The sequence below is a fragment of the Cyanistes caeruleus genome, chromosome 7 (genome assembly GCF_971803275.1).
Source record: "Cyanistes caeruleus chromosome 7, bCyaCae1.hap1.1, whole genome shotgun sequence".
Classification (NCBI taxonomy): domain Eukaryota; kingdom Metazoa; phylum Chordata; class Aves; order Passeriformes; family Paridae; genus Cyanistes; species Cyanistes caeruleus.
Genome location: NC_141707.1, coordinates 15,961,009 through 15,983,229, shown reverse-complemented (window position 1 = coordinate 15,983,229; position 22,221 = coordinate 15,961,009). Strand labels below are relative to the sequence as shown.

The 22,221-nt window shown below is 40.4% G+C and overlaps 2 protein-coding genes and 2 non-coding genes across 10 annotated transcripts; 3 read left to right on the top strand and 1 right to left on the bottom strand.

Moving 5' to 3' along the window:
- Nucleotides 1–739: 739 nt before the first annotated feature.
- Nucleotides 740–16,130, bottom strand: NDUFS1 (NADH:ubiquinone oxidoreductase core subunit S1). Of its 7 annotated transcripts, none has more exons than XM_086897497.1 (19): nucleotides 15,800–16,130; nucleotides 14,724–14,791; nucleotides 14,411–14,502; nucleotides 12,884–12,991; nucleotides 11,858–11,934; nucleotides 11,689–11,770; nucleotides 11,450–11,580; nucleotides 10,556–10,741; nucleotides 9,049–9,183; nucleotides 8,548–8,662; nucleotides 7,374–7,519; nucleotides 6,769–6,897; nucleotides 5,616–5,745; nucleotides 4,965–5,125; nucleotides 3,238–3,392; nucleotides 2,499–2,674; nucleotides 1,639–1,773; nucleotides 1,369–1,441; nucleotides 740–1,087 (listed from the first exon to the last, which is right to left on the bottom strand). In XM_086897497.1, exons 2-19 carry the CDS (start codon nucleotides 14,785–14,787, stop codon nucleotides 996–998), a joined length of 2,187 nt encoding a protein of 728 aa, XP_086753623.1. In that variant the 5' UTR covers nucleotides 14,788–14,791; nucleotides 15,800–16,130; the 3' UTR covers nucleotides 740–995. The 7 variants fall into 7 exon arrangements, with proteins under 7 accessions (XP_086753623.1, XP_086753617.1, XP_086753620.1 ...); XM_086897491.1 differs by having other exon boundaries at nucleotides 15,258–15,842; XM_086897494.1 differs by having other exon boundaries at nucleotides 15,689–15,829.
- EEF1B2 (eukaryotic translation elongation factor 1 beta 2) lies at nucleotides 15,869–19,120 on the top strand. The gene is made up of 6 exons (XM_023930434.2): nucleotides 15,869–15,995; nucleotides 16,180–16,302; nucleotides 17,043–17,166; nucleotides 17,547–17,613; nucleotides 18,277–18,402; nucleotides 18,922–19,120. Exons 1-6 carry the CDS (start codon nucleotides 15,916–15,918, stop codon nucleotides 19,074–19,076), a joined length of 675 nt encoding a protein of 224 aa, XP_023786202.2. The 5' UTR covers nucleotides 15,869–15,915; the 3' UTR covers nucleotides 19,077–19,120.
- LOC111932351 (small nucleolar RNA SNORD51) lies at nucleotides 17,395–17,474 on the top strand. The gene has a single exon (XR_002866105.1). It is a non-coding gene; the product is annotated as a small nucleolar RNA SNORD51 (small nucleolar RNA).
- LOC111932353 (small nucleolar RNA SNORA41) lies at nucleotides 17,925–18,058 on the top strand. Its single transcript, XR_002866107.2, has one exon. It is a non-coding gene; the product is annotated as a small nucleolar RNA SNORA41 (small nucleolar RNA).
- Nucleotides 19,121–22,221: the final 3,101 nt, after the last annotated feature.

Below are 22,221 nucleotides of genomic sequence, written 5' to 3'. Positions count from 1 at the left end.
TCTACATTGAAAAGTGTAGCTTTTTCTCCTGCAAAATTAACATTTTTTTAAAAAAATGATACAGTTGGAAATGATGGCTTTATGATACTGTTCTCATTTTCAGAATTCCTGGAAGAATTAAACTGCAGTTTAGTAGCCAGTTGAAAAGGAAGCTATCCTTCTTCCAAATTTACATTAACCAGCATAATACAGAGGAGAAAGTCACTGTTCTGAAGTTATTCTGAAGCATAAAACACCCCAACCACCCAACCAAAAAACAGCACACACAACCCCTGCCCCCACTTTGCTACATAAAGATCAATGCACAGAAAAACTATTCTGAGATTATTTTCTATATCTGAACTGGTATAAAGGCCTTTAGTCTTTTTGCTAATTTTTAAAGCAGTTCAGTATGAGGAAGGCTACTTTCATTTTTTTCCACATCAAAATTATTTGTATTTCCTCCAAGAGTACTGAAACTAAATGAAGAAACATGTAAGTATCCAGAGCTGAGATAGGTCTGAACATTGACATAAACTAGGTATGAGGGACAACCTGTTTTAAAAGTACTTTACAAAAATAGCATGCTCACATTATGACCAAGGTTTAATATTAACATACCTGGATACTCTGGAAAGAAGTTACAATCTAGTCTTTTTGCCATGTAAACCTGTACCTAGAAAATCAACTGAGTCTGAGTTGCTTACTGATTTCTTTTCAAGGAAGAAGCATGAGCAACATGAATTACAGACGTAATGGATGGCTTGGTATTTATAATTTATTTGTATACAGTCATCATGTACCCTGCCTCTGGGTACAGTAAGTTGAGTGCTGCATGTTCCTTCAGACAAAAACAGTCCTGTAGTATGATGGGGCTATTTGAAATGATGGAAATGTGAATGAAGGAAGAAAAAAAATACAATGGCCTGTCAAATAGATTTTGAAAAAGAAATGTTATCAGTCACAGCAATTAACTGCAACAAAAACCTAGAAGGTGGTAGCAGTCTGATTAGTCTCTAGCAGATGGATGGCTCTTCTACTGCATGGGCACCTTCAACAACAGCTTTCACACATTTGGCCATTGTCTGGGATGCTCTACTGATGGAATCTGTAAAAAAAAAAAAAATCCAAACTTGTCAGTGCACAGACAAAATATGAAAGAAATTTAGTACAAGATTGGATACAAAGAGGATAAATAAAATCACTTAGCTGAAAATACAAACTGTGCTTTATGTAAATTCCAAATAATTTTACTAAAAAATTTTGTTTCTTCAAAAGACTGTAATCCTATATATCTTAGCAGAAAGCTTTAAATGAATCATAAGGACCTTACTGTAAAGCTAAGTAAAATGTTCTGATTTCAGAATGTAAAGACCACACTATACATACCTGTCATATAAAAGTCTTTTATTGTGAGCTGAGGTGGAACAAGAGGATCAGCAAGAAGCTGTTGCTTCGCCAACTGTGGTAAGAAAGGAAAAGAAAGTCACCTATATGATAGAAGGTTGTTGCCAAAGCATTTGTTTAGTGAATTCTGCATTCAGTGCACCCAGTCTAGGTCCAAAAATGCTTCTTGTACTACTAATATGAAGATTTTTAAAAAAGCATTACACTATATAAGAGCACTAAATCATGCCAGTATGTTTCAGTTTTGCTTACCTTTGCCAATTCATTTGCCTGGACGAAGTAGTTAGCTTCTTCCACATCATCGTATCGAACCAGATTGGGTGATACCTCTTCTAAACGCTTCCGTATTTGATCGAGGTTCTCATAAGGCAAGGTCAAACCAGCCAACTAAGAGATTCACAGAAAGAAATGCCATCAAGTCTAAGGATTTAACTCATAGTGGTCTGGATTACCAATGCATTAACACCCCTAAAGTAAATGAGAAAATGTCTACACTCCTGAAAACACAGGCAGTTAGAATGCACAAACTGAAGCAAAGTCAGTGTTCTGTTGGACCTCTGATGCCTACATAGCCAACACTTCCCCATGTTAAAAACCAAGCTGTCCTATTTACTATACAAAGGATAAAAATAAAGGAAATACTTTTTTCCTTCCTTACTTCCATTTTCCTTAGCTTACCACCAAATGAGATAAAAGCTGATGCAATTATCAATGCATCTTGTTCCCCCTGAGTAGTGAGCACATATTTGACCTCATCTAATGATATCAGATCCTGGCCTCAGGGGCCATGCTGTTTTCTTTCTAAAAAGCAAGAAACTGCATGTTCCCACCAGCTTCCCCTAAAGCACTTCACAGAGACCTGCAAAATTTGCAAAGCTTCAACCATTAAGCATTCCAACAGCATACAACAGTGACCGTATTAGAGCTATCCTCAAAAGGGAAACAATATGATTTAACTCACAGAATTAAAATAGGATTCAATACAGAACATACTTCTTAAAACTATGTGCTTCCCTGAAAAGCTACCTTTTTTTACATTGGGAAATGTTTACAAAAAGGAACTTAACTTCTCAGTATACTTTTATTAGAAGCAATTTATAGCAGCAAAGTACCTCAGAGACAGCTCTAATGATTTTCCAGTCTTCCCTTGCCATCCCAGGAGGTGTTACTGCTACCCTTGTCTGCTGGGCCCGACCTTCAGTATTCACATACGTGGCTGCCTTCTCTGTATAAGCTGCTCCCGGGAGAATAATATCAGCCATGGGAGCTCCCACATCCCCATGATGCCCTAAATGCATAGAAAGAAGAAACATATGAGACAAAAGTAAGTCAAAATAAATGCTTTACTAAGACAGAATTTCTGTGTTCCCAGAAAAAAGGGATTTTCTAAGTTTTGCCTAGCCAGTAATCTGAAGCCCATGAGGCTGACTGCTCTGAGGTCTTACTTGGATAATAGTCTGGGGAGAATGAATGGACAACAAGCAGGAGTAAGTGGTCTTCCATCTCTGTAGTAACTCAGATTTGAGAGGCTCTTAGAGCAAGGATTCTTAGATTAAGATAAGTTTATGTTTTGGTATGATAGAACAGCTGCAAACTAATGCTGTTTTGCCTGTCAGGTCTGAAGCTCTATTTCAGAAGCCCTATACTGGTTTGTATCCCCTTACTACTCATCAACAGTTTCCCATCTTTACCTAAGAAATAGGTAACCAGTATCTCAGTTATGTGTTAGAAGTTCCCTTTCCTGGCAGAAAACAAAGGCTAAAATTTCTCAAAGGGTTTTATGCTACTGTTTCCAACAATTTCTCCAGCTATTAAGATAGCAATATTTCTTAATTTATATATGCTAATTACCTTGATAAATGATAAAACACTCCTTTGACAAGTCTTGACGTGTTATACAACCTGAATCTGCTCCCAAGAGATACAGTACTTTGGGAGAATTTTTCCTAATTGCATCCACTCCTGGTTTGAAACCCAGGTCCAAAGCAGCAACTTGGCTTGCAACCCTGTAGGAAAAAATACATCATGACTAAGTAATTTCAGAATTCTCCCTCTCCCATCAGAACCAACGTAACTTCTTTTTCTGACTAAATATTTTGAAGGGATGTAAGAGGTTCCTAAGAGTAACAAGACAAACATGAAGCTCAAAGGCTGCTGAAATTTTTGACAGAGTATCAGTTAGTTTTGCATTTTGACAACCTGACACAATTTTGAGGTTTTCACAGGGAATCTCACCTATTTAAGATGGGATAGCAAAAATAAAGGCGGACAGTGAAAGTCAGGACCTAGTGGGAGGCAGCTCATTGGTGAAGCTTGATGCTGCAGATGGCATTTCAGCTGTGAATGGAACTCATCAGCCCTTTAATTTAGAGCACTCACATGGAAGATGAAAGACTAACTCTGGGGCCATCAGCTGCTCGAAATCGTCAAAGACTTAAGACCACTATTTCATCACTATTCATTTACTCACACACAAAAATACTTTTAAAATAATAAAATCATAATTCTCATTTCTCACAGTCTTCCTTTTCCAAAGCAACAGTTTTGCATAATCCTCCACAATCAGGTGCCAGTCTTACTTAAAAGAAAAAAGATTCTCTCTAGAGTACAGATCTTCCAATGTAACTCATTTTGTCTGACAGAGTCAGACACAGAGGTTGCAGTAAATTAAGTTGCTTTTTACACTTAAGGTAGAATGGATGGTGCACCACAAGTACAGAAGTCAAAATGAAAGACTGCCAAATCACACTTGTATTGTGAGTGTTCTTTAACTCATCAGCATTTTGGTACTAAATATTTCAATTTCAGCAACAGAATGTTATATTTGAGTTTCCTTCAGAGGACCAAGCCCTGCAATAACTATACCTTTTTTACATCAATGAAGCTGCTTTTGGCAGGAGAAACTTGTTGAGTCTCCAGAACTGAGAGCCATTACATTTGGTGAAGTAATCTCTCCTTTACAAAGATGGTCAATTTGACAGTCAGAATTTTAGAAAGGGAGCGGTGAAGGACTGTCCAAAGAGAAGCTTGTCTATTAAAGGGAGTAATATCATGACAAACTGAATAGCTAAGATCAAAAGGTCTCAAATGAAAATCTTTAAGACCTTTCTATTAACTAGTCAGTTAAGAAGCTGCATAGTAAAAGGAATATTAAAATAACCCAAATGAAGAAACTTTTTTTAGGTATTTCTATACAAGAATATTATTTAAATACTCTTGCCATTTTGTTTTTCTTCCTCTAGATAAAATGCAGTCATTTAGTAAGTGACACTGGTCTGCTGTGCATCCTACTGAGCACTCTGGTAGATGTTATTAAGCTCTCTTGTGGTCTATGTCTAAATCAAAACCTTAAATTCTACATTTGAATATCATAAATAAATAAAACTCATGGAGAGTCAGGTAAAGGAACACATTTTTTTAAAGAAGTTTAGCTTGTATTTCTGGTTTTTATATTCTCTACAGGTTTTAACCCAATAAGCTGCTTGGGGGTATATGAAGCAACCTGTACACATACATTGTGGTAACCTGTGTAGCACAATGCACAAGCAAGCTGCTCCTAAGAAAGTTTTAAAGCAAACCTGTGTAGGATGTTCATGACTTTCCAATCATCACCAGCACCACTCTTGGTCCTGGCATTCTGTGCAATGGTGGAAACAGCAGCATGGATGGCAGCTCCATCACCGCGCTGCAGGGCTGCACTGCCCACCACCACCATTGGCTTTTTGGCATGGTCGAGGACCTGTGCAAGCCAAGAATCAGAAATTCATTCCACAGCTACAAAGACAATTCTTGCCACAGATAATGTAACAAATTCCCGAATTTCTCCCTAAGTCTTCCATGCAAATATACAGTTCCAAAATGGTCACTGTTTCATTTAGAGATAAAGCCAAGAGAAACTGCTGTAAGCAGGAAACTATCTTGTTAGTACAGAACTGTATGCTCAATAACCATACATTTAAATGTATGGAAACAGCAGCGCCTGAAACAGCTGTTTTATGTCAAGAAATATCCCAGGAGTTTCCCGTACTGCAAAGTTTTGCACACCTGAATATATTACACAGTTTATACATACTTGGTGCACACTAATCATTACCTCATCTTTGCATTTGATTAAAAGCAAATAACCCCATCCACAACATGGTACTTTTCTTCAAATCTGTCTCTGGAGAATTCAGATTACTACTCAATACCTGTGGAATTGCACAGTCACACTCTTAAGTTCTGTGTACCTTGCAGAAGGCATGTTTGCCAGAAGCAATGTCCTGAAGTATCTGTGGGGACTCTCCTAGATGTTTGTACGTGTAGGTCAAATTCACAGGAGAGCCAACAAGGGCCACTTGCAAGTCATTGTGAAGCCAGCTGAAAATACAACAAACATTTTATAAAAATTAAAGAAATACAGAGTTTTACCCAAGCAAAGCCACCAACTGTAACTTCAGCAGTAACTTCAAACAGGATTGCAAAGGAATTTAAATGGCATTCATCATTTTGGTAAGATGGAGTTTAGCTTAATTCTGACTGTTAAGTAAGACTCTAGGTTTTTTAGAAGGATTATTTCTCTAGATCTATTCCAGAAACCATACAGCAACACACCTTACATGACACATTCACAACTCAATTCTCACAATTTCTCACAACAAAAGGTTCCCTCCTCCCCACAAGCTTCTGCCAATTCAATTTTAGAAATCTACTTATTTCTTAGATAAACACAGAAAAATTTAGCTGGTTAGACATTTTTTTCTTTTTTGCAGCTTCTCATGGCACAGACTTATAAAAATACATGAAAATACACATTCAAAAGTCTCACAGCATTTCCTCCTTTCAAAACTTCAATGCCATTACTGTTTAAAATTATGTATTTTCAAAGATCCTAGCATTAAGAAGGACAGGGCTTTTATAGACCTCATTAGCCTCATACTGATATATCTTATTAAAACTGAATTAGCTACATTCAAAAGTTTGGGAAAGCCACACTACTTGGCAAAGAAAATGTTAAACTGAAATGTCTGCTCCTAAACTCAGCACATCTGATTTGTTACAATACAAAAAGCAATAAACTGCTGCTGAAAATAAATCTTTAAGGAATATGATTTAACAGACTTCTATAAAATAGAAAATTTGAGATGTCTGTGTAATGTAACAAAGGAATAAATGTCTGAGTAGATGAACTTAATGTAAAATGTCAAACTGAGAATGAACTAGCTCTACACTACAGGGTACTACCCTTTTTCCACACATAAATCACCATTCCCTTTACTAAAAGGTGAACTAAATCCAGTGATCCCATCTGAATGAACACTCTCAAGTTACTGCCTGCAGCTCTGAGCACTGTATCAAATCCAGATGGATTCACATGCTTATTCACCACCAAGGAATACGAACCTCTTTCGAATTCTAGCATTAAAAAGTGGTGCCTCAAAGCGTGGATTGGTGCCAACCAGAAGGAGGACATCTGCTTCCTCCACCCCAGCAATCTTGGTATTCAGCAGGTAGTTAGAGCGTAAATCTGTGCTATAACAAGATGTAACAAAGAGGATGAGAATTCAGTAGAGGGAAGGAATGAAGCTATGGTAAAGATTGTAGATGCTCAAAATACTTTTTCATCTCAGGAAAAGAAATTTCTCAATCCAAACTGCTAATCATAACTGTACTAAGGTTTTCACACCACAAACAGAAATAGACTAACTTTTTCAGCTCACAACAGCATGTAACTGGCTTTCAGTAACTCACTGTTAAATTGCAGCAGCCGTACATTCAGTATAACAAGGGGTAAAGTGTGTAGCCCTTGCTGGAGTAGAGACTACAAATCAACTCACAATCCATAAATACTCTCTATGTGTGTGATAGTACTGTAAATTCAAATAAATCCTGCTAATGCATCAACAATTGTTATCCTTGCTAATTTCAGAATATTGCCATGAGATGATCTGCAGACTGGAAAGTTTATTAACATACTAATTACAGATAGACATTGCCTGTCCTCTTACCCAGCTCCAGCAGTAGGAAAGATCTCTTCAGTGCAGAGCGTATCACAATTCACTCTATTCAGTAGATCTTTCAGAGCTATTAGTGCTTCTGCATCCACCAGCCCTCCTACAACTGCTGCTATATGCTTACCTTCCACTGCCTGGAGCTGGAGAGAAAGGAAGTATAAACATAAACAAAAGAAACCACTGAAACAAATTCTCACTTAGCCCAGGTAAATATCTGTTATATTAGGGTGTGCCAAAGTCAGCAGTGCAACTGCTGGCCTAGAGCAGCACAAACAGATCAGAGGTATCTGATTCCTGCCAGGCAGCAACTCCAGCCCCTTCAGAATGCATGATAAGCAAGGAAGAGCTCTCTGTATTTTATGCAGGTCTCTCCTCCTTGAGTCACCACTCAGATGTAGCTAATTCTCATTTGGTGTGCTGAGAGAGGAAGGTTGGTGAATGCTTTTATTTTAACAAAGACACAGTGCAGACAGAATACAAACTCCTGTAACACGGTAGTAGTTAATTGTAGTTGAATTAAGTAGTAAACTTAATTCAAAGGTATTATCTGAGAAGAAGCAGCTTTTGTAACAAACCAGGCTACTGTACCATGGGCAAAAACATCCTTGAGGAAAGTTCAATTACAGTTATTCAATTCTACTTCACCCACATAAAATTTTTAATCAAAATCCAGAGCAGTCATGCAGCACTTCACTTGAGCTGCAGAATCAATCACCACGCAGAGAAAGCACTGAGGAAAGCACAATTCAGATATAAGTAATACAGACTTAATGTCTTTGATGGCAAAAGTGGTGTTGGCACAGTTTAAATAAATTTAAAATAAATGTCTTCAGATAGATCAGAGGATTCAGAGAAATTGCTTCCTCCTAAATTTCTGAAGAAACAGTTTACTTTCCTATTTAAAAAGAAGTCATTTCTCTCCCAGTGCTCCAAATGAACCCATGAAAAGAAAAAGGTTCTTTAAAAGGTCCAATCCATGAAACAGGAATTATTAGTGAAAGTAAGAAATTTAAGTGAAACCACAATGGATTCGCAGTCAAATGTTCCCCTCTTAAATGTTCCTTAAAGAAAAAATTATTTTTAATACAACTCACTTGATATTAGTATTCATAATACATCCAGCTTTAGAAATTAATTTTAGACTACTTATATTGAAAATTGCTCTTACCACACCAGCAACACGAGCTAATACATCCTCCCATGAGGCATAAACAAATACTCCTTTCTCATTTTTGATCATTGGCTGAGTAAGTCTCTGACGCTTCAGACCATCATAAGCAAACCTAAGTGAACACCAAGAATATTACAAAAGAGTAAAGACGAAGATAATTTTGTATAATTCTGTGAATTTTCTAATTGCAAGCTTTTAGAAAAGAGAAAACCAAGCAATATTTCCTTTGAAAGTTTAACTTCTCCTTCTCAAAAACACACAAATCAGTAATAGAAATAAAAATTACTGTAAAAAATGTTACAAAAATTAGAACATTAGAAGTTCACCGACTTCAATTATAGAACTAAAAAACATATTTTATCAATTATTCTTCTTCACTGTAGCTTTACAATACCAAGCTGAACACCAAAGTCAGTGCTACTGTGCACATTTCTGGTTCTGCAAAGTGTGCCTTTAATGCGTGCATAAATATATGTGGTTATAAGCACATCCACACACCTTGTTTTGTCAGATATCCATTCCTCATTGATATCCTCATGCAGCCTTGGTAAAATTCTCATCACTTCTCCAGTCCTTGTGCTCACTACAATGTTGCTTCCAACTGCATCAAGAACATCAATGGACTCTACCTTCCTGTTTAGAAGAACAAACAAACCACTTGCAATCTTTCATATATAAGCAGCAGCAAGTGTCCTATTTTTGGCCTGGATAGAGACAGCTTTCTTCCTAGTAACTGGTACAGAGATGTATTTTGGATTTATAGTGAGAATAGTGTGATAACACAGGGATGTTCTAGTTGTTGCCAAGCAACATTTACACCACATCAACGACTTTACAGCTTCTCACCCAGTCCCACAAATTTTATATTTTTCCCCCTGGTTTTCTCTCCTATGCCCCATGGGGGGCTGAAATAAGCAACTGGCTTTGTGGTATTTAGCTGCCTGCTGAGTTAAATCACAACAGTCTTTTAAAGCATCCAGTGTGAGGCATGAAGAGTTGAAGTAACTCCAGATCTGACCAGAGGTTGTGAAAACAAATTTGTTATAAACACTCATCTTATTACTTTAACAAGTACTGGTCTTGGAGTTGCTGCACATGTTCTCAGAGCTGTGTTATGTAACCTAACACCTTGCTGTCTGGATGTGTTCCTTGTTTGGTGTTTCTCATCTCTTGAAGGTGGGTTAAGGATGTAATTCTGTTACAGTGTGCCACTGGTTTGTGACAGGACAAAATTGCTGGTGGAGACTGATCCGGTACTTGCACGCAGTGCAAGGCTCCGTGCTTCGGGAGCCTTCCAGCGGACACGGTTGGTAATTACACCCCCCACCCTCTGGAGAGCCGATCTGTGGGGAGGCACCTACCTCCGCCTTCCCCTGCTCCTCCAGACTAATCACAACAGCTCTTGGGGATTTGGAATATCCTTGGGATGGTCAAACCAGCACGTTCCTATGTTCGAGGCCAGGTTGGATAAAGTCTTGAGCAAACTATATCTAGTGAGAAGCATCCCTGCCCATGGCAGGGGTGGTTGTGACTAAATGATCTTCAAGGTCCACTCCAACCCTTAACATTCTGTGATTTTGTCTCTTGAATGTATTTCAGGTCTTGTTTAGGGTTAAACAACTAGTTAAGAAAAATCACACAGTGAACTGCACTGAGGCTGAACAGCTTAGTTTCACAAGATATTTTACATAATATCCTCAGCAATTAGTGAGTTAATGAATTTGTATTTTCCTTTATATGCATCTTTTACTAAGCAATCAGCACAACCTGCAAGTCCAAAACATTTTAGGGCAAAAATAAGGGAAGAACAGTCTACAAGCTATAACATGTGTCCTTTTCTTAAATAAGCTGTAACAAAATTTGTGTTAGATTCACTCTACGGGAAAGTCTACAACAAAAACACAGAAAATAAAAATCAGAGAAAGCCCTTGGTATCACAGATGGACATATTCTAAGACAGTATACAACAGAGAAAGCTGGCTTCACTATGAGTTACAACACCTACCTTGTCTCCCATGGGCGTGCAGTAAAGGCATATGGCTTGGAGGTAAGAGCACCAACTGGGCAGATGTCAATAATATTTCCTGATAACTCAGACATAAACATTTTCTCAACGTAAGTACCAACTTGCATATCGTTTCCTCTTCCGGTTGTTCCCAAGTCATCTACCCCTGCAATCTCACTAGCAAACCTGGTAGGTGCACAAAGAAGGAGAAACACATCTGGCATGTACAACTGCAACACAGAACATTTTTCAGTCCTCATCTCATTTTCTTAAGATAAAACATTAGTTCGTACACCTGAAAGAAGAAAACAATTGTTTAGATGCATTAGTCAGCACCATCACAGGCAGTACCACCTGCAGAATTTCATTCAGAAAGGGCTACAAAAACTAGGGGAAGATGTATCAAAAGACACAGCAGCTCAGTACTCACTGTATTACACAAACTGAGTCCAAGATAAGTCCTAACTAACAAGTTCTTTCTAAAACTAGTTGGATATATTGTATTCTTTCCCATCTGGCTCCAGCTGGCCAGTACAGCATTCTAGAGCTATAGAAGAGCATAAATATAGCTACCAGTGGCTATCAAAAATAAATAAATCTTACAACTTGTGGCTGAGGAAGTCACATATCCATTCTGGCACCAACACCATGGGACCAGTTCTGCCCTGCAGAACTCTGAATTCACTTTCATGCATTGGCCATCTTTCTCTATTTCCTGTCTGGTAGCTTCAGGAAACCAGCTATCAGTCACTAACAGAAATAAAATTTTTAAGTACAATCAGAAAAGAAATGTTTTAAGAACTGACTACCCCTCATGGGGTTTCCTTCACTAGTGAGAAACTGACACAAACATGCCCGCTTAGTACTCTCCTCAGTGAAAGTGAAGGACTTTACCTGATGCATCGAGTGCACTGTATACACCGAGTCATGATGGTTTTGACTAACGGGCCAATGTTCTTGTCCTCCACAGCACGTTTGCTCTCCCTAAATCTGCTCCTATCACTGCCAAACATCATTGACTGGTCCTACAACAAACAATAGAACATACACATATCCAGGCTGCCAGAAAGCACAATTTCACCTAAGATAAGAGCATTATAACTAAGTCTACACAATTTAATTGGATGTTGTACCTGTAGATCACATTCTCCACCCTGATCACAGATAGGACAGTCCAATGGGTGATTTGCCAGCAGGAACTCCATTACACCCTCTCTGTTAGGTTCAGAGAATGAAGTTATTGTCAACATCATTTAGCAGATAGTACAACTAAACAGCCAAAGGAGGCTAAAAGAAAGGTACCTTGCTTTCCTGGACTTCTCAGAGTTTGTCAGTATATTCCAGCCCTTCATAACTGGCATGGCACAAGCAGCAACAGGCTGTAATCACCACAATAAAGTCACTAGAAGCCACATTTATTAGTAATCTGCTATATAAAAAAGTTAAATTAGCTATGATTTATTTAAAGTTAAAAATTCTACAATTCCTGGTCCAAATTCAAGCAGTTACATCATTAAGAACGTCAGGTGTAATCCAAGTCAAATCAAAGAGCTTTAGCAGACATCTGGAAAACCTTTAGAACTGAAATTCAGAGTATGAGTCATTTACAAGACATTTATTTGCACAAAGACTGTATCAAACTTTGGTATAAAATTCTTCTTAAGATTACTGCAAGATTAACAAAACCTCCTGCTTAGTAAACAAATCCCTCTTAATTTTCAATCACATCATCACTTCTAACTTTAGTGATAACCCAACATTTCCAAAGATACAAACATCAAACTATGGAACTGAATTGGGGTGAGCTAAAAAAGTTTATGTGTGAGTCTAAATGTGTAATCCAAGACTGAACTCCAAAAGAATGTGCACAGATTTTTTAGCACTGCTGAAGACTGTGTTCACTCCTGAAATCAACTATATCACAACAGATGTCAATGCATTAAAGTAAAAACTACTAACTAACTGCAATCTTAGAATGAACCTGTAGGTACCAATCCTACAGCTAAATTCATACAGCATCTGAAATTTATTATTTATGTAGTATCAGCTGAAAATGTGTGGCTGAAGCTTGAAGCATAAAATGCATCTAACAACGAACACACAGCTATCAAATGTTCATGTCCAAGAGCAAGATAGTCCATAATAACCTGAGAACTGACTCTACTCATAGACAATCACTGCAGTTGAGTGGGGAGATGAGTAAAAAACTGCTTTTAGCAGCTGAATGACAACAATTATTTATAAGACTTTAAGTAGGCCCCAGCACAGCAAAAAAATCCTATTGAATTCCATGTTGCATATTCCATATTGCAGTTCCATAAATAATACCTTTGGCGCTTTCTCTATTTCCACAAGACACATCCTACAGTTTCCAGCAACAGAGAGACGATCATGGTAACAAAACCGAGGTATCTGAACTCCAGCCTTTTCACAGGCCTATAAAAAAATAAGAAACAAAGGAAAATTAAATCGATTAGTTAGACTTTTCAGTTCCACCTCAGAAAACACTATGCAGCTTTTCAAAGAGTAACACTCACAAATAGAGTGCACTTGACCTTTCATCTTAAGAAGTGACCATAAATAAAAAATTGTGACGAAGCAAAAAAAAGTCAGGATATCAATTACAAATACAGTTTCTCTAGTCTTTGTAAGCGATTGAGGAAATGAGAACTGACCTCTCTTTCATTCTTTCCTCCAATAATAGACAGAATTCTTTGCAACAGGGCACTAGCAATACAAGTAACTTCTTAAAGAACCCATATACTCTTTAAAGAACGGTGCAATAAAGTAAAAATTGAAAAACATAAAAAGAGCAACAATGGGCATAATGATTCCTGATAATTCAGCAACACAGATCCTTTGTATAAAGGTATTCCAGAACAGACAATCTTCAACTTCAGCAGACCCCAAACTCAAAGACAACAAGACAGAAGAAGAGACAGGAGGACAGAGCCAGCAGACCTCCAGAGAACAGAGGAAGACAGCCTTTCCTGCATAAAACTCCCACAGCTAATGGGACCTATGCTACAGCATTATAGCTATGACTACCAGAAGATTACCCCCAAATTTAATAAAAAAGCTCTAACAAGATCTAGCTTTTCTGACAATTTTCACCATAAGCAAAAAAAGCCACATTAACAAAACTGAAAGGCTTATTTAAAAAATAGCATTTAAGAAAAATTTACGCTAGGTTCTTGCTGGGAGCATTCTAATGCCTACACAAATTAGGAACTTGCATCCAAAGAGCAAGGGCTATATCTTGAAATAAATTGTGTACTTCAATGTTCTAACTCATTATACCATATCCCCATCTAATGGCTTCTTAAAAAAAAAGCTTTACTTGAAATGTTAGCCTGAAAAGTAACAATGATCAGTACAGGCTGGGAGATTCAGGCTCCCTTTACTCCCACACCAAGAATAATAAAAGCAGGTAAGGAAGAGCACTCTGAATCATAATAACTAATAACTATAAGGAGACAATCCCTTCATTTACCCAAGACACACTGTAAAAAGATACAAAATGTACAGGTTCTGCAAGAGGTCACATAGTGTTCAGAGACAGGAGTTCAACCAGAATTTATCAAAGTCTGTTATTGCATTGCATAAAGTTTTGCAGCTGGAAATGATGCTGCATGAATCTTCTTTCAAGGAACCATGGCATATTTTTTTTTTTCAAACACTGAATTCCCCCAAGGATTTATGTCACATTAAAATGCATCACAGTCAGTTAAAACACCTCTAAAGAACAGTAAGAAACAATGTAAAGACAAGTGGTTTTCTACTGTATGAAACAGAATGTGCTGCCAAGAAGTGAGATGGCAAGTCCCAGAAAACTGAGAATGCCATTCCCCACACCTGCAGTACTGTGGTTCCAGGGTTCACCAATACAGGATGGCCATCCACAAACACCTCTATTTGGTTGCTGGCTGCTGTTGCAGTTGTACGCCCTGAAGGACATGGAAAAAGAAAAGAAAAACAACTTTCACCTAGTGCTAGATGGAAACCATCTGACCCTCCCACTCCTGATTTTAGTTATAGAGTGCTGATAGAATCGCAGTTCTACCAACAGTGCAACACAGAATCCCTTAGCCTGTAAACCGAGTATGAATATGTGCCCTTCAATAAACATTTATCACCAGAGACCCAGATATAAACTACAGACACTTACCACATACTCTGGAGGATTGGGTGACCCCAGCTAAAGTCCTGGGGACAGCAAGCAGTCGAAGCATGGTGCTTTGGTAAGAGAGAAAACAGGACTGTTGTTATCAGTTCAAATGGTTGCTGGCAAGTTCTAAACAGGCAAATCAAGAACTTCTGCACCAGTTGCAAAGGAGCACGTATGCACGCCTATATGTACAGTTATGGGAGAGTGAGTTACCTCCTTCAAACGCAAGATACGATTCTCTAACCATCTATACATCACACATAGGAATGTCACCGAGCGGCCTCTCCGCCTGCAGCGGAGTGCCGGCCCCGGCCCCGCTCCCCGACAGACCGGACGGCGCAGCTCGGCAGCGGCGGGCCCGGTGTCGCAGTCCCCGGGGCCGAGGGCACGGCCGGCGACAGCGCTACCGGCGCGGGGGTCACCTTGGAGGCGGCGCCGCCGCCCGCCGGGCAGCCCCCGGCCCAGCGCCCGGCCCGTCAAGGACACCGGGAGCGGCGGCGGCAGAGTTGCCCGGAGCAGCGGCACCGCCGTTACCTGGCGCGGGACGGGCGGCGGCGCCGCGGGACGACTGCGCTCCGCCTCGGCCTCTGTGGCGGCGACCTCGGGCCTTTCCGCCACTGCCCTCAGCCTCCTTCGGCTATCTCCGGAGCCTTCTTCGGCAAACTCCGGAAAGGGCAGTCCGCGCTCGGCAATCTCCGGAGCGAACTGCTTCGGGTATTTCCGGCAAGCTATAAGGCGAACGGTGTCACGGGAAATTTCCGCCACTAGCCCACAGCCCTTTCGGCCACCGTCACACGCACTGCCCTTCCCTCGGCAATTTCCGTCCCTTTCCGCCTCTTTCTTCGCCCAACTCCGGCAACTTCCGCTGTGCCAGCGGGGCGGGGTGTGGCGACAGAACAATGTCACAAAACCTCTTTAACGCCGCAAACCTTCCTAGGGCTTATAGTCAGCCTCCCTTTTATTACCTCGACGCTTTTCCGCACCTCTAGTGTCCCGTCCGCTGCACGCCCTGCACTGCAGCAGCCGACCCGTGAGGAGCTACCTCGTGGCTCGCTATCGCGGAGGAATACACTTACTTGCTGTGCGCGGAGGGATACTGGAGCTATATAAGGCCGGCGCAGGCGCGCCGAGGTCCTTTCCCGCGGCGGTGGCGGTCAGGGCGGGCGCAGCGTGTGGGCCGCGCGCCGCCGCCATGGGCTTCGGGGACCTGAAGTCCGCCGCGGGCCTCCGCGTCCTCAACGACTTCCTGGCCGACAAGAGCTACATCGAAGGGTGAGAGGCGGTGTGGGGGGTGCGGGGAAGGTGCATCGGGCCTGGCGGAGACAAGCGGTGGTGACGCGGGAGGGCCCTGAGTCACCCCGGCAGCTGTTCGGGCGGCGCTGTTCGGTGGCCGCCGCTGCTCCACGTGTTCCTGCGTGCCCCGAGCAAGGGACTTAATTTGGCTTGTTCTTCGCAGGTACGTTCCTTCGCAGGCTGACATCGCAGTGTTCGAAGCGATCGCTGCCCCGCCGCCTGCAGACTTGTTCCATGCTCTCCGGTGGTACAATCATATTAAGTCGTATGAAAAGCAAAAGGCAAGGTATGGTTAAACTCCGAAACTGTAATATTTCCCCGAGCTAGCCTTCAAAATGTTGCGTTTGTTTTTCCGAGTTTGCATAAAACTGATTTCCAGTGGCACAACGTGGCATTTTACGTTGTTGGAACACAAACAGCTCCGGAAATAGGGCATATCTCTTCTGTCAGTACGGAGGACAAAGTTAATGATTTGCAGTACCGAAGGACACGGAAGGAACAGGAGATATGAAAGGAAATAGAATCTCTTTTTTCTTTCAGTGGTTTTAAGTGTTCGTGAAAGGTGCTGTATTGACTTCCATGGAGATTGCAGGCGCCTCTGAAAAGGTACAGCATAGGTAGGGTCAGTATTGCTACACTGCTTTCTCTGAGCCTCAGTGCTTTTTGGAGGAAACTTAAACAAGTGAAAGTAGTTCTAGGAAAGCATGAACAAGAAGTTGGTAATTCCTCCTAGACAGAACGTAGTGCAGATAAAGGATAAAATGAAGCTTTTCCTATCCATGTACTTAGTTGGGCAGGATCATACCAGCATTGATGAGCTACAGTAAATCCCATATTCACAGATTGCTCAGCTGCCATGTCAGCAGCTTTGGGGGTTTCACGAGGTTCTGATTTCAGGTAGAATTGGAATTTTACTCTTTTTAGCACAAGGTTTTCATTACAAATGCATTTGTAGGTACACTGATAAGCTGGCAGTGATTGTATTGATGTTTGAGTAGGTTCCTAATACCTGCATTTTTCTTTCAGCTTGCCAGGAGTAAAGAAGGCTTTGGGAAAATATGGTCCTGCTGATGTTGAGGACACAACAGGTGCGGCCACAGATAGCAAAGATGATGATGACATTGACCTTTTTGGATCTGATGATGAGGAGGTACTTGTCACCTTTTTGGTATTATTTTTATTGCTTTTTAGAAATTAACACAGGTATGCAGATTTTCACCTTGACTTAGTTGAAGTTACTTATATTTCTAACCTTGATAGCAGGTCCTACTTGAAATCCTCAACTATAGTTATCTTTGCAGAATAGGAGAGCTTGGAAGGTAGAAACTCAAAAGGTTGAAAGTAATGTGTCAGAATGGGGTGAACTGTCCAACTCTGACTGGTCGCATGATGAGCAAAACAAAAAATCACCATCTTTCGGCTGACAGTTGTGATGATTTGTTTTTATCTGAGTAGATGCCAGTCAGTTTGGTAGTGCTTTGGAGATGCAGAGGTTTGGTGCTTTTCTGTAACTGCAGATTTCTCTTTCAGGAGAGTGAAGAAGCAAAGAAACTGAGGGAAGAACGTCTGGCCCAGTATGAATCAAAGAAGTCCAAAAGTACGTGTGCTGAGAACTTGCTAATCTTTTACACTTGATGAGTTAATTTTCATGCATTTGAGCAGGATGGCTAGAAACACTAATTAACTGTAATAACAGTTCAGTTTGACTGGAATGAGACAGGAGTAATGAGCTTCACTTGAATTGCCTATGAGCTCAGCCTTCCCATAGCAAATAGGAATGTTAACATGGTTTTTGTTCTGGTTCAGACACTCCTGCTTGTTCTTTCCAGAGATTGAGCTTTCTGTAAATGGAGACAACACAAAGATTTTCTTTAAAAGTTTAGAGAAACTGCTGCACTACACAAGTTACTCCACAGCTACTGGACTGGAACTGTTCACAACTGTAGCAGTTGCAGTATTCCCTCTGTGGAAAATTAACTGTTACACAGCATTAGGCTCCTTCTCGGGTGTTCTGAAAAGGACTTCCTATGTAACAGACACTGTCAGCTACTTAAATCTGTGTGTACATAATGTATCTACATACTGAATGTTGGGGTGTACACAGCTGCAGTTCTTCTGAAATGTACATTGGTACAAGAAGCCTGTCACAGCAATGTGAGCAGGAAATTATTAATAAGGTGCTCTTGTGAAATCAGTTTGCAAGTATATTCATGAGGTTTTGAAAGATTCCTACCTTTTCACGGCAATTTTCTTCCCCCAGAACCAGCTGTTGTTGCCAAGTCATCAATCTTGCTTGATGTGAAACCTTGGGATGATGAGACAGACATGGCCAAACTAGAGGAGTGTGTTCGAAGCATTCAAGCAGATGGCTTGGTCTGGGGATCTTGTAAGTATGGGGAAATTCCAGAGCAGGGAGAGGGAGGGAGAGTGCAGGCCCTTGGGGGATAGTATATGAGTAGCTGAACTTGTGGTCACTGCTGATCTCTGAAATGCAGGTAGCAGTAATGTGGGAACTGCAATCCTGCAAGTACTTCAGTGTCTTTATATGGTCAGAAAAGGTGTGTTTTAGTGTAGCAGCCTGGTTAAAACCTGATTCAAATACAGGTTTTAAAAGCTGCAGAATTTAAGCTCTGCCATCCTGCATCTCCCTGTACAATTCCTGATGCAGTAGACACCTTTACCCACCCACATCACTGGCTTGGGGAAGGGGTGGAGGTCCACAGAGAGAAACTTTTTCAGTCAGTTGTAATGAATGCTGGGTTGTTAATTAGATTGTCCATAATATGGACTACAGGCTGTTTTTACATATTCCTGCAAATTGCTTTGGTCAGTTCTTGGTTTAATTCTTAGTTTAAGACATTCATCCAATTAAGGAGTACTGAATGTTTTTTTTTTTATTTTGCAGCCAAGCTAGTACCTGTTGGCTATGGTATCAAAAAGCTTCAGATCCAGTGTGTTGTTGAAGATGATAAAGTTGGAACAGATATGCTGGAAGAAAGAATAACAGCTTTTGAAGATTATGTACAATCAATGGATGTAGCTGCTTTCAATAAGATTTAAGTCTTGATATATCTAGAATAAATGTTGTTGCAAAAAATGTGCCGTGTCTGTGCTTGTTTCAGAATCTTAAAGTAATCCAGCTCACAAATGGGAGGTTTTCTTAATGGGTAAAGTAGAAGCTGAAACCAAATTTCAAGGCTGTTCTGATGCCTCACTGTAGTACCCAGGAGCATGAGCAGAGCATCACTTCAGAGTTAACCATACCATGGCTTTAAAATACTGAAATGCTCTTTCCTCCATCTTTGGAGGGAATTGCTTCTTTGGAAATGTCTGGGATTCCACTGGAAGGAGGGATGAACGAAGGGAAAGAAGCAGAGCTCAGTCAAAGTGCAGTGTTTTAGTGAGTGAACATTAAGAATTCCCTTTGTGTAGGTAGGGTGGTGACTAACCAAATGTACCATGGCCCTTGTTACTAGCTAAAGTTAGTGAGGGAGTGAGAGGAAGCTCAAGTGACTTGCAGTGCTCTAGAGATAAGGCCTGAGCCTACCCTGGTACCTTGTCACTTGTTCTGTATCATTTGGAATTTTTTCTTCTTTCTCCTCTGTGAGGCGTGGAAACACTTGCAATGAAATAACGTCGAGTTTTGTGTCTAACAAAGCAGATAATGCTGCCGGCGCCGCTTCCCTGCGGGGCGCGGCTGGTGCCTGTGGGCGGCGCTGCGAGCCCAGCGCTGCCGGCGTGCGGCGCCTGCCCAAGGAGCGGGGCAGGATCGGGAGTTACCCACGGCTGCAGCCGCTGCAGGGATCTGTAAAAAGTACCTGTAAAGGATACGAAAAGTAGTGAAATTAACAGCGGTTTGAGCTGTTTACTCAGTTCTAGATTGGTTTCTAGACTGATTTTGGCATTTATCGATTGAAGAGCCTATCAGGAATAAATGCCAAAAACTCTCTATAGGAATGATACAAATGTAGAAGCTGTCAAAGCTGTGTAGCTTTTAAACAAATTCATAATGCATAATTCATAATTCAGCCTTGCATTGGACTGACAGGATTTGTGACCATGAAATGGAATCCTTTCATGTGCTGCATTGGTCACTCTGAGATGAAGATTCCTGGTGTCCAAATCTGACAGCAGCAGCTTAAGTAACTTTTGCTGTTCTTCTCACAGAGCATCTGTGTGGTTATCTGGCACAGCAGGCTCTGTTTCTCCTTGTTTAAGGGTCTGCCAACTTCAGATTATGTAAGAGCTTTGTTTATAATTTGTCTCAGAAAAAAAAATTAAAATCTGCCTGCTAGAGGCTTAAAGCACTACTAATGATCTGAAAGTGGGTATTGTTTCAGGCTCACTTGCCACCTTCCATAAACCTAACTCCTAAACAGTACCCTTTCTGTGGCAATTCTCTAGCTGTTGCTTCTGCTAAATCACATAGCTTAGGTTTACCAATTCTGTCATGGTGCTGTTAAAAGCAAGAAACTAGCAAACACCATATCAGAAAAATTATTAAAAATTCTGCCTCAAAAATCCAGGTTTTATTATCTTGGCCATCACTGTTTCTGATCTCCCATTCAATGTGCTGCTTGCCTTGAGATTCTTTTCTTGGCTTCAAATATAAGCCCTCATTAGTTGAAATGGTTTGATTTATAGATGGTAACTTTGTTAAAATACAGACACAAGTGATCCATGTGACCTGCCAGACTGGATTTGTGTGTGTTACATTTATGCTAAGCAGTCTGGTACAAACTCAGGTTCTTGAGTTTTCGTGTGTGTTGGGTTTTGGCAGGTTGTTTTGGGTTTTTTTTCTCCCTGATATTAAAAAGAAAGATGCACAGAAACGAAAGAAACAAAAAAAACCAAAAAACTAGAGAGCACAGTGTTTCCAGTGAAAAAATAGGTAGGTATCTGGGCAGGAGTATTCCATTCAATCCATATACATTTGTGTTAGGTGTTTTTGGGTAGTGTTTGGGTATGTGCTGGTCACATATTTCTGTGTCATTGAGCCTGTGAAAAATTGGAACCCTGGAATAAATGAGGCAAGTATCCCAAGTGCAGCTTGCAACAGAGAGAACAGTAGAAAACTCCATGACTTCAATGCATTCTATATGGGAGTACTGGGAAAACAGTTTTAATAAAAACCGATCTACATTAAATCCTTCAGAAACACAAACTGCCCAGGAAGAAGATAAAACTAACTAGAACCTGTCCATTATGAAATGTGTCAATAGCTATTTCTGTAGTATCTCTTTGCATGATGACAGAGATTCCTTTCCATTTTCTGGCCCTTTTTTTCCACCGTGCTGAGTTGAATGAGCATTCTTCAGTCCAAGCATTGTTGGTATTGTTTTGGATACTCTTTAGAAACAGAAACTTAGAGTATTATCTGTTCTGTTTAGACATCTTGCATTACTCTTGGAGAAATGAGTTAGATAATTCTGTAACTGATCTTGGTGTGAACGATAGCAGTTACATTGCACAATTGTTAATCCACTTAATGCCATAGATCAAGGCTGATTTTGGCCTTATCCAGTTCTATCCCATCTCTTACTCCTGCCTGCTTCAGAACACACTTTCTGATCCTTTATGCAAGATGAGACATAGATGCTCCCCAGTTGGAAAATCAGTCTCTGCGCTGTACATAGGAACATGTGTGTGCAAGAAACATGTGAAGAAATGTGACATGAACCTTAAATCCCATAGTAGAAAGGGCCAGGGCTTGATTTCACCTTCCAAAATTTTTGGGAGGGAGCTGCTATAATAAAAGCCAGTCACCATACATTGCTGCTAAGAAAAGCAAATGAACATGCTCTTCGGAAACAACAAAATTTTATTACTTCACTTGTACTACAGCCAAGAAAGTACGTCATTCTTAGAAAGATGTTAGGGAACATGTGAAGAAAAACTGCAAAATGTTTGATTTAGGCACATACAGCAGCGCGGTGCCAAAATATTATGATGAGCAACTATGTACCAGGCAGCAAATTACTCAAAGGAAGAACGCTGCTTACCAGCTTTCCAGCCCAAAAGGAAATACACTGAAATTCCACTGATCCTGCCTGACTCTCTCAGACTCTGAAACTAGAGCCCAAAGAAATAGTTACAGACCAGAGTCAGGCTTTTTCTATTTGTGCAGCTACCAATATCGGATGTACTCAAGCATGTATACATATATATATTTTATACAAAAGCAAATCTATTTACATATAAGGCC

Excerpts from the sequence above, each read along its gene's own strand:
- EEF1B2 (XM_023930434.2), top strand. The coding sequence starts at position 15,916 with ATGGGCTTCGGGGACCTGAAGTCCGCCGCGGGCCTCCGCGTCCTCAAC. Across the intron at positions 17,614-18,276 it reads TGAATCAAAGAAGTCCAAAA|AACCAGCTGTTGTTGCCAAG; the intron begins GTACGTGTGCTG and ends TTCTTCCCCCAG. Across the intron at positions 18,403-18,921 it reads TGGCTTGGTCTGGGGATCTT|CCAAGCTAGTACCTGTTGGC; the intron begins GTAAGTATGGGG and ends TTTATTTTGCAG.
- NDUFS1 (XM_086897497.1), bottom strand. The coding sequence starts at position 14,787 with ATGCTTCGACTGCTTGCTGTCCCCAGGACTTTAGCTGGGGTCACCCAA. Across the intron at positions 7,520-8,547 it reads TAGCTCGTGTTGCTGGTGTG|CTCCAGGCAGTGGAAGGTAA; the intron begins GTAAGAGCAATT and ends CTTTCTCTCCAG. Across the intron at positions 3,393-4,964 it reads GTCATGAACATCCTACACAG|GGTTGCAAGCCAAGTTGCTG; the intron begins GTTTGCTTTAAA and ends TTTTTCCTACAG.